This window comes from Dermochelys coriacea, chromosome 2 (genome assembly GCF_009764565.3).
Source record: "Dermochelys coriacea isolate rDerCor1 chromosome 2, rDerCor1.pri.v4, whole genome shotgun sequence".
Classification (NCBI taxonomy): Eukaryota; Metazoa; Chordata; order Testudines; family Dermochelyidae; genus Dermochelys; species Dermochelys coriacea.
Window position 1 is genome coordinate 226,719,783 of NC_050069.1, and position 12,217 is coordinate 226,731,999.

The 12,217-nt window shown below is 39.4% G+C and overlaps 1 protein-coding gene across 6 annotated transcripts in view; it reads right to left on the bottom strand.

Moving 5' to 3' along the window:
* The window catches only part of CDK14 (cyclin dependent kinase 14), a 512,169-nt gene that overhangs the window by 198,224 nt on the left and 301,728 nt on the right, over positions 1 to 12,217 (bottom strand). For all 6 annotated transcript variants that reach the window (XM_038392686.2, XM_043509345.1, XM_038392687.2 and 3 more), the window contains one exon: positions 90 to 210. In XM_038392686.2, the coding sequence (XP_038248614.1) occupies positions 90 to 210 (121 nt within the window). The remainder of the gene's footprint in view (positions 1 to 89; positions 211 to 12,217) is intronic.

Below are 12,217 nucleotides of genomic sequence, written 5' to 3' on the forward strand. Positions count from 1 at the left end.
ACACCATCAATTTTAGTACATATTTGTCTATACTAAGTCAAAGCCAAAGCAACCACATGGATTATCCTGTATAAGGATGCTATTCTTACCACATGTCAAGGCAGGTGGAGTATTCTGTTGAGCCCAAAAGGACATCTGGGGGTCTGTACCACAGAGTAACCACTTCATTAGAGTATGTATGGCTAGGGACTGATTTGGCTCTTGCAAGACCTGTAGAATAAACATAATTAAAAAGCAATAAGCACAAAGAGAACAAAGAAATGTACAGTTAAGATCTTAAAGGCAGTGTGTGTCATATGAACCCAGGTTGTGTGTTGCATGCAAGACTGCTTTTTGTTTCTTCCGGCCTAGGAGTAAGTTAATTAGTGAAGGAACGTAATAAGATCTATCATTTAGTTCATAGCTAAACAAATTTGTTATTTTGAAAGAACAATAAGACAAGTTCTTTGATAACTATAACCACTGAAGTGTCTTAAATTTTTATTTATATTTATAGATAAAAAAATATGGTGTGGGAATAATCTCATCATCTGGAATTTTATCTTTAGCATTTATTTAGCATTCTGAAAATACAGTATTCAAAGTATATCAGATAATCCCTAAAGGTCAATTATTCAAAGTGAGGAAGAACAAACCCAGCATGACAACACAACTCTAGACAACAGGTGGATTCTTACAGGGAATTAATGACTCCTGTGACAGGTTTAGCTTCTATTCACATAAGGAAAAAATACACTGAAAAAAATATTTGAATTTTCAAGCATATATTTTGGTATTCCTGTATGCAAAACAAACAAAAAAAAGGGTTGCCATTTCCTACACCACTCATCTTTCAACTCGTCACTTTTCAGCACTGATAACCTTTCAATTTAATGGAATTATTAATTATTATTATTATAAAAAATAAAAGCAAGGAAAATCTGGTGCAAACAGCACTACAGTAGGAATTTTCCAGAGCTGCCTCACCTCCCAGAGTCAAGTTTTAAAATAGTAGAGGCCCACATCCATTTACAAAGAATACTCAAAAGTGTAGATCCACAGTTGCGTCCATAATTACTAACATTGTGCATATAAATCAGGAAATTGCATGTGTAAAAAGCTTTATTTCCCAACTCCCAGAAGATGAGCATTTTAGAGTAAGGGAACTCAGTTCCTAGAAGGTCTGGGAGCAGGAAAGGCTTTTCTCTCGAATGAAACCTTCCAATCCACAATCTATTGAAAGAGTTGCATTTACTATGGCCATTCTTAAATCTTGCCAATTCCCTGAGATAGCTAAATAATATTACCTTAGCAATTGCTCTATAAAAATATAGGGGCATCCAAGGCATACTGCTAGTACTAAGGTAACTATAATTTATCTAAGGTAAAACTTGCAGTTTTTTAGGAATGATCACTGTATGCTCACAGAGAACTTCTTCTAACCCTTCTCACAAGCAAGGGACTATGATTCAGGGACATGGGCATTTTCAACTCTAGGATAAATGCCTGCACCACAAGGAGGTAGAACTTCCCTGCACAGTCCACTCCTGATTGCTTTTCTACAGTCATGTTCCGGTATTCTAAAAGCTGCTGTCCTCACAACCCCTGAAGTTGGGAGATACTGAGCACATGCAAGTAATGGGAACCAGGAGTGTACACTGTTGGATTTTCACCTGCTGAGAGAAGGGATGTTAACTTCCTTCCACAAGACAATGAAATTACTAAAACAGACGGTCACTATCAGTTCTGCTACCTCACTGAAATCTTTAGAGAGAGCCAAAACACATTCATTTAGTGAAAAATTACAAACTGCAAGAGAAATCTACAATATGAGAGTTCACATGTAATGAAGATCAGAATCTTCTCTGGAGCAGCAATAAATATTTTAAAAACAAAAATGAAAATTAAGGACTGCATGCCTGAAGTTGAAGCACAGCACATTTGCACTTTTTATAATTAATACACTGGAGAAGTGATTTAAGAACAATTATTCCAGTGAATTATTACCATAATGACAGGTTTCAAAGTACCAGCCGTGTTAGTCTATTTTTTTTTCCCCACCAAATGCATCTGATGAAGTGAGCTGTAACTCACAAAAGCTTATGCTCTAATAAATTTGTTAGTCTCTAAGGTGCCACAAGTACTCCTTTTCATATTACCATAGTAACGCTGGCAAATCTGTGCCAAGATTGGGTTATCTACTGATTATACAGATTAGACATCTGTGGGAGGATAGTCTAACTAGCACACCAGAATTTAAAAACAAAAACATTTCAGACTTAATGATCATTCTTTGTTCAGTTTTACATGTTCTGGCATTTTTTTACCTGGTCTCCCTGGCTACAAAACAGCCCAGTGTCTTCTCTTGCACTGAATTGCATATTGGCAAGAGTTTCTTGGGAAACGTACATTGCACACCTTGCAGAAGCTAAGCCACCCACAGAGCCCTTGGTTGTGACTACAGGTTTATACTTGCACAGACAGTGGATACTTGTACAGTAATTAAGACTGATAATTTTGTTCCTAGCATGAATGAGCAGTTAAGAGTCTGAAGTGCTTTGAAGAGCTATTTTTACTTATATCCCACATGACTAAAGGGAGGCAGATTCTATTCAGATTCGTGTGTGAAAGATCTAGATGTAGGGTGACCAGACAGCAAGTGTGAAAAATCAGGAGGGGGGTGAGGGGTAATAGGCACCTATATAAGACAAAGCCCCAAATATCGGGACTGTCCCTATAAAATCGGGACATCTGGTCACCCTAGCTAGATGCCAGTGTGGAAGAGAGGGAAACATATAAAAACCCCGATACTCCTACATTTAAGAGAGTTGAAGAGACATCCAGACAATTTAGAAAGGGAAATAAACAAGGGGTACTATAACAGGGGACTGGGGGTGGGGGGGGGGAATGAAAATCTATCTTGCCAGAATGAGCCCCTCTTCCCAAACAGAAAATGTGCTCCCTGAACTAAGGTAGAGAAAATAAAAGAAACTATTCTCAGTTCAGATTTAAGTAGGTGGTTCTAGATTACATGGATTTAGAAAATACTCATAACATTACTGACTGCCACCTTTTTCAGGCTGGCACATAGAGCTTTACCTGCGCTGGCCAGTCCAGCTGCAGCTTTTCACCTACCACCCTGGATCAGCTCCTCTGGTCTGCCTTTCCTGCTGCCACATCTCCTCCACTGATACCTGAACTGTAACTAAACATACTGCAGATTTTTCTAAGTGCCACTTCTTCAGAATGCCACCTTTGGTCTCTCTCCTAATCCAGTCGCTTGGCAACTCACCCCTTATTCTTAATTCTGCTCCTGACCCCCCAACCACCATGAACAAGGTCCATCACAGATTAGCTACTGTATCTGGTGTCTGAGATAGACAGTGTCTGAGTGGGTTGCTTTCACTGCTGAAAGGAAAATGATGAACGGAGCCTTGGAGTGTAAGAAAACTATGTATCCTAAAATGTGTTGAGGTCGCTTTTGAGTTAGTGTTTAGTAGCTTCAGTGCAGCAAAGTGGCACTGAATGGGCTCAAGGATGTCTTTGTGTTTGAAATGATGGCCTGACTTTTCCTCACCGTGCATGTAGACCAGTTAGGTGACTAACTGCCCAAAATGCAAGTGAAACTGCAGGTGTAATTTATGCACATGAAATTATGCACATTTAGATTCATGTTCAAACTGAGTGCACACACTTTGGATCGTCTCAAGGCATGAAAGAATATCTTCATCCTTTAAAAATATTTACAATTTATTTAAATACAAAATCATCAAAAATATGAGAAACTAACAAGACAGCATTTATTATTTTGATGCACCAGATATGAATAAATGACAGTTACCAGTTTTTCAGATATTCTTCTGAAAAGAAATTGTTACATATTTTATACCATTTGTGCATCCAAATATGCTTACTCATGCAAAATTTATTTAACTGCATCTTTCAGCTGAAGAAAATGTAGGGTAGGATTAATTAGCACAGCATGTTCGATCACTTTCTTAAGGGTTTCTTGTCTGTTTCCATGGTTACGCTACAGGAAGAGACAATCTCTTTTGAAAAAGACAGCTTAAGATTGATCATCAAAACTTCTAATCTTAATGTGAATAAAAAGTCAAAAGGTAAATGGAAGAGATCACCAGGTGAATACCAATATTGCATACTGCTGCTTATACACTTTTGACCTGATGATATACAATGAACTTCATGATAGTTCAGTGAAGTATCTTTCAGCTCCTGTGCTTTTAGACAGATAAAAGGTCACCAGTAAAGATGCCCTGCTGCTATTGTCCTATTCTTAAAGTAACCAGACAACCATAAAAGAAAAGGAGTACTTGTGGGCACCTTAGAGACTACAATTTATTAAAGCATAAGCTTTCGTGAGCTACAGCTCACTTCATCGGATGCATTACGAAAGCTATGCTCTAATGAATTGGTTAGTCCTCTAAGGTGCCACAAGTACTCCTTTTCTTTTTGCGAATACAGACTAACACGGCTGCTACTCTGAAACCAGACAAACATAAGGCACAGTACTAGAAATAGGTCATATCAAACCCACTGTGAAACTTTGTATAATTGTTCAAAGAGTTGTGTTATTAGTTTGTCTACTCTGTGTGTTGAATGTTACTTATATGTACATTTAGTTGAAACTAAATAAAACAATGATGCATTACATTCTAATATTTTACATGACATAATTTACCAGTATCATGAGAAAAGGTACAATTTTCTTTAAACATTGCTAATAAATGACAGATTCAAGAATATTTTACAACCATGGATAAGCATTCAACACAAAGGTCCATGTCGGATCCCAGTATATTTTAGTTTTACCACCCAAAAACTCAGGCTGCCACATGCTCTGTGTAAAAAAATGTCTAAATATATGAAGATATTTCACTGTTTCTTAATATAATTTTCTCCCTTTGGGGGGCCTTATCCTGCACCTCAAGCTCAGGGAAACAGTGTCAAGCTTCCCTAATCTCTTTTATTGGCAAACACACAAATCGCCTTATCACTTAATATTTTGTATTGTATTTACAGTTGAAAGGAGGCAATGACTTATATCCCTTGTGAGCGTACTGCTAGATGTGTGGCACAAATATCTATCAGGTATCTCTCTAGCTATGTGATAGCTATCTAGCCAACTCTGTGTCCAAATCAGGAGAAACTTATGCACATCTACCATGTGTGGATAAAGGAGGGAAAATATGCAGGTGCTCAAATGTGGACTTACCCACAGTCTGGAAAAACAAATCAAACTCTATATAAAAACACATATACTAAACCCCACATAACTATTTGTTTAAATTAATACAGACACGTGCTTCAGTATGTTTTCTCTTCTATTTCAGTGTTAATATGCACCTCATCTTGACTTAGATACAGATGGGTTCTAGCAGCACGAGATGAAAATAGGAAACAAAGGGGATTTTATTGTTGTTCTCCCTCTTCTCAAAGCCCTTTGAGGTCTCCTTGCTTAGCAATCTGTTTAATTCTTTAATAGATACTAGTAGTTTGGTATAATTGGCTTGTAAATACATAATTCTGATTCAAATTATAAAATTATCAAATTGTCAGTTATAACTATCTATTTCAGTTGACCAACCAATGGCACTCACTTCTTGGTCATTCATCTGAAATGGTACACTTACCCAGGAAATGCCTGAAGAGAATAGACACAATACAAATAAAAAATGGCAGAAAAAATTATCACTATTCAGTAAAACATGAACCAAATGTCTATCCCCGTGGGCAGTGATTACAGTTAAAAACTTGACTTCGGTTCCTAGATCCTTCTCCATTTATCTGCTTATTTAGGGCTACCTAGGTCCTTCTAGAATGACTCAAGTCATAGCTGTACCTGTCACTCTATTCTATGTATTACAAGCTACAACCCTCAGCCCTCAAGGAAGATAGCCACCTGCAATGCCTGATATTACAGTTCTAATCTAGCCACAGGGATACAAGCTTGAATGTTTCCCTTCAACCTAACCCCTGTAAATGGAGTTAGGATTTAGTTAGCCAACACCTACTTTTCTGTCCCTTTCCAGACACAAAACTGTTCTATTGCAAGAACTACCCATCACTAGAGACAGCTAACACATTACCAAGCAGGTTCGCCTCATGACTATTCCCAACATACTCAAACTATGACTGGGCATCCAAGTTAGAGTATAAAATAAAAGGAATACTTGTGGCACCTTAGAGACTAAAACAAATTTATTTGAGCATAAGCTTTCCTGAGCTACAGCTCACTTCATCGGATGCATTCGGTGGAAAATACAGAGGGGAGATTTATATACAAACACAGAGAACATGAAACAATGGGTTTTATCATACACACTGTAAGGAGAGTGATCACTTAAGATGAGCTATTACCAGCAGGAAGGAGGAAAACCTTTTGTGGTGATAATCAAGGTGTGCCATTTCCAGCAGTTAACAAGAATGTCTGAGGAACAGTGGGGGGTGGGATGGGGGGAGAAATAACATGGGGAAATAGTTTTACTTTGTGTAATGACTCATCCATTCCAGTCTCTATTCAAGCCTAAGTTAATTGTATCAGTTTGCAAATTAATTCCAATTCAGCAGTCTCTCGTTGGAGTCTGTTTTTGAAGTTTTTTTGTTGAAGGATAGCCACTCTTAGGTCTGTAATCGAGTGACCGGAGAGACTAAAGTGTTCTCTGACTGCTTTTTGAATGTTATAATTCTTGATGTCCGATTTGTGTCCATTTATTCTTTTACGTAGAGACTGTCCAGTTTGACCAATGTACATGGCAGAGGGGCATTGCTGGCACATGATGGCATATATCACATTGGTAGATGCACAGGTGAACGAGCCTCTGATAGTGTGGCTGATGTGATAGGCCTATGATGGTGTCCCCTGAATAGATATGTGGACAGAGTTGGCAACGGGCTTTGTTGCAAGGATAGGTTCCTGGGTTAGTGCTTCTGTTGTGGGGTGTGTGGTTGCTGGTGAGTATTTGCTTCAGGTTGGGGGGCTGTCTGTAAGCAAGGACTGGCCTGTCTCCCAAGATCTGTGAGAGAGTGATGGGTCGTCCTTCAGGATAGGTTGTAGATCCCTGATGATGTGTTGGAGAGGTTTTAGTTGGGGGCTGAAGGTGATGGCTAGTGGCGTTCTGTTGTTTTCTTTGTTTGGTCTGTCCTGTAGTAGGTGACTTCTGGGTACTCTTCTGGCTCTGTCAATCTGTTTCTTCACTTCAGCAGGTGGGTATTGTAGTGTAGGAATGCATGATAGAGATCTTGTAGGTGTTTGTCTCTTTCTGAGGTGTTGGAGCAAATGCGGTCATATCATAGAGCTTGGCTGTAGACAATGGATTGTGTGGTGTGATCTGGATGAAAGCTAGAGGCATGTAGGTAGGAATAGCGGTCAGTAGGTTTTCCGGTATAGGGTGGTGTTTTATGTGACCATCACTTATTAGCACCGTACCGTAGTGTCCAGGAAGTGGATCTCTTGTGTGGACTGGTCCAGGCTGAGGTTGATGGTGGGATGGAAATTGTTGAAATCATGGTGGAATTCCTCAAGGGCTTCTTTTCCATGGGTCCAGATGATGAAGATGTCATCAATGTAGCGCAAGTAGAGTAGGGGCATTAGGGGACGAGAGCTAAGGAAGCGTTGTTCTAAGTCAGCCATGAAAATGTTGGCATACCTTGGGGCCATGCAGGTACCCATGGCAGTGCCGCTGATTTGAAGGTATACATTGTCCCCAAATGTGAAATAGTTATGGGTGAGGACAAAGTCACAAAGTTCAGCCACCAGGTTAGCCGTGACATTATCGGGGATACTGTTCCTGACGGCTTGTAGTCCAATCTTTGTGTGGAATGTTGGTGTAGAGGGCTTCTACATCCATAGTGGCTAGGATGGTGTTTTTAGAAAGATCACCGATGGATTGTAGTTTCCTCAGGAAGTCAGTGGTGTCTCGAAGATAGCTGGGAGTGCTGGTAGCATAGGGCTTGAGGAGGCAGTCTACATAGCCAGACAATCCTGCTGTCAGGGTGCCAATGCCCCTCTGCCATGTACATTGGTCAAACTGGATAGTCTCTACGTAAAAGAATAAATGGACACAATCGGACATCAAGAATTATAACATTCAAAAAGCAGTCGGAGAACACTTTAGTCTCTCCGGTCACTTGATTACAGACCTGAGAGTGGCTATCCTTCAACAAAAAAAACTTCAAAAACAGACTCCAGCAAGAGACTGCTGAATTGGAATTAATTTGCAAACTGGATACAATTAACTTAGGCTTCAATAGAGACTGTGAGTGGATGAGTCATTACATAAAGTAAAACTATTTCCCCATGTTATTTCTCCCCCCATCCCACCCCCACACTGTTCCTCAGACATTCTTGTTAACTGCTGGAAAAAGCCCACCTTGATTATCACCACAAAGGTTTTCCTCCTTCCCCGCTCCTTCCTGCTGGTAATAGCTCATCTTAAGTGATCACTCTCCTTACAGTGTGTATGATAAAACCCATTGTTTCATGTTCTCTGTGTTTGTATATAAATCTCCCCACTGTATTTTCCACCGAATGCATGACGATGAAGTGAGCTGTAGCTCACGAAAGCTTATGCTCTAATAAATTTGTTAGTCTCTAAGGTGCCACCGGTACCCCTTTTCTTTTTATGAAAAGACCAGTTGTTGATGGAATGCTGGGGGTCTCATCAGCGCCTCAGAAGTGCAAAGCCGTCTTAGCTTTGAAGCTATTTTTGCTTCCTCAGTTTAAAATTCTTTTGTCACTTGTAGAAAAAGCCTACTGGGGTTGAACAGAATACCGCAATTACTAGATTCATTCTTTTCTCATTAGTAGAGGGGAGTACAACTAATAATTGCCATTTCAACCGAACATCTGTCACATGAAAGTGAAAGTAATATAAAATGTTGCACTTTCCAAGAAATGAGAAAATAATTCTTCTTATGAACTTCTCAATCAGTCTTAATATGTTCATACTGTCTGTGTTATTCTGAAAACAGGAAAAAATGGTGTAGGCAGCAAAAATAAACATCTGCACCAAGAATGTAAACACAACCTCATAGTACTTAGTGTTTCTAAGCAATTCCACATCAATGATAACATCCTATCATATCTGTATTAATGAAGAAACTGGAATGATGAATACAGTATATGTGCACACAATACTTTAACAGTGGACCGATTTAAATCTTGCTTTCCAGTTTCTGGCTTCTTATTTAATGAACCTCACTTTATTGTCATGCAAATATTCTATATGAAAATAATGACCTCTGTTGCCAACAGCATCACAGCATGAACACACCACTTTGATGGAAAGACGAAAAGGTAAAAATTTATAAGAATTACTCATTTATACTGCTACACTATTAAGGTAAACACAAAGTTAACAATATTCATTGTACAGATGGTTCTACATTGCGAGGAGTTGCAAACAACAGCGAGGAAAATACTACAAAAGGATCTAGAGAACATGGGTAGAAAATAATTCATCTTGGAAAAATGAAAGTTAATGTATCTAGGAAAAATAATCTGAAATATATTCTCAATGAGATGGAGAAACCTGGGAAGCAGCTACACTGAATGAGAATTAGGGGTGATACTGGACACCAACTTAGACATGAGTTTGGAATGTGATAAGACTAACAATGATTAGTGCAATTTTCAGATGCATGCACAAACATATCACTTTGAAGAGAAGAAAGGTAAGTAGAGCATATTGATACAGCTTTGAAGCAACCACACTTGTGCAATATTTCTCTGATTTCCGAGAATCACATTATTGACAAATTCGAGGGAGGTTCAGAACAGAGAAATGAAAATGATCCAGGTGTACCAGAGGAATTGACTTATTTGGACAGACTACAAGAGATACATATGTATAGTTTGACTAAGCAATGTCTATGTTGGAGACATTATAATAGTCCATAAATATCTGAAGAGTTTAAAACACAAAATACTAAGAACAATTTATTATGGTGCACAACAACATAGCTATGAGCAATGTGGGAAAAGGACTAAGAGACAGCTAGTTACAGATCCCCTAGCATCAGAGCAGACTGCTCCACCCTGAATCCTACTATAAATTAACTAATTTCCACCAGATGGTGACAGTCCTTTATGGACCAGCTGAGCATAGCCTGAGTGTATAACCAGACCTACTGCTTGTGCAAGTTCAAGTGGGATGGGTTGTGACAGGGGCAGCTACACAAGCTCTGTGCCAGACACGAGGTCCCCTATCCTGGAAATTCTCAACTGGGCAGATCATCCAAAATTTTTCCAGCTATTTTGTGCTGCTGCAAAGGGGCTAGAACAAAAAACAGAAGCTAGCCCTTTAGACACAGTGAGTTGGTAAACTGGGTTAGTAATAGTTCATATTTTATATCCTCCCATCACAGCTTTTCATTACATCAGTTATGGGCCAATTGTGAAGAAGCTCTCTTTGTAATGCACTCTGATACCATGGTGATGGGAACGATATCAGAAGTGAGACATGTGAGAGAGATAAATTAGGCAGAAGTTTCATTTGTATAATTTTATATCCTTACACCTGTTCTCATTCTTTAATATTTATAATCCTGTTTCTCTTATTAGCCATCCCTAGTCTCCATATGTCCCTGCAAAGCTGCTGTTGACATGGTGTTGACACAGGCCAGAATGTCCATCACATTCATTAGTGATAGTCGGTAATCATGTGAGCGATGACTTCTCTAACAGTAGTGCTCTGAAATACTTACAAATCACCATGTTGGCTGTCTCCATCAATCAAATGCCCTCATTACCCAGAAGAGTAACTCATTCCAGGGGGGTATTAAGATTCTAATATTTAATCATTTCTAAATCAGTGGTAAAATTTGGGGAAATATTTTAAATTATGGTAAGTCAAGAGCATGGTCAAGTGCCTGTAAATTTGCTGAGGAACAGATGTAACCCCAGAAGCAGTGTGATAGATACTTTAGTAATTAAGACTATATGATAGGGCTGTCCAGGAAAGCAGATTCATTGTTAATCGCGGGGGGGGGAAGGGGGGACAACATTAACATCCAAATACAAATATTTATCTATAAATGGATCTGCTTATCTACCATTTGAATATTTTGACAGTGGAGTTTACTCTTCATATGAGACATTGCTATTTACTTGTGTTTCTGTGCAGGACTGGATTATTTTGTGTGTCTGAAACCCATTCTTACACAGAATTCAGCACAGTGTCTCATGTGGAGAACTCATTTTCATAAGCCTTCTATTTCTTAGGCAACCCTGTAACTACCGACCGCAAAGCAAAGTTACTTTCTGGCAAGAAAGATAAAAGAAGGGAGCCTCAGCAACCTCAGTCCAGGATTATTATTATTATTATTATTATTATTTTAAGTATTTTAGTGCTCAAGTGGCCACAGATACATTGTGTTAAATTGGGGTATCTGAAGATTAAAAGTAAAATGTCAAAGAAAATATTACAAACCTCCAGAGAAAAACAGTGACAAACAGTACTTCAGTAGTTAGTGATCATTTCCCTCCCACATGTTGGGTGAGATCTTCACCCTCACTCTCACCCCATTACACCATGTAAATGGGATGGAGTGGCAGAAAGTGACCCTAAAATCCATTGCATAGAGTGAAGTGCCCATCAGGGGAAGGGCACACAGTGCTGCAGAGTTTATGGGCAATGTTGCAGCCCACAGGGCTGCCTGTGCAGGCTGACTTACCTTCAGACATCCCTAGGAGCCTATCTAAGTTATGTCTACACTGCAACAAGAGACGTGACTGCAGCACATGAAGACATAGCTGAGATAGCTTTGATCTAGCTTGCTTGAATAATAATGGCAATGAAGTCATGGCACAGGCTGCACAACCCCACCGGGATATGTACTTGAGTGGCTAACCCATGCTGCCATGGCTTCACTGTTATTGTTATTCAAGCTAGCTAGATCAAAGCTAGCTCAGGTCTGGCTACACCTGCTGCAATCACACCTCTGATTGTAGTGTAGACATACCCTCAGTTATCCCTGGGGCCTTTCCAGCCTTTGGAGCAGCCCAGGATCAAGAAGGCACAATGGTGACTTAAAGTGTCTTGTGACCCTCATCTTCTCTGGGCTATGAGTTGTGCATTAAATCTCTTTGAAGAGTAGCCCGGAATCTCATCCACAGTGCCTAGGCACTCCAGCACAATTTATACATACCACTATACTAGTCTCCAAGTTAATAGCACTCACTCTTTGGAGAACTCCACCAGTCAGTGGGCCTGATTCT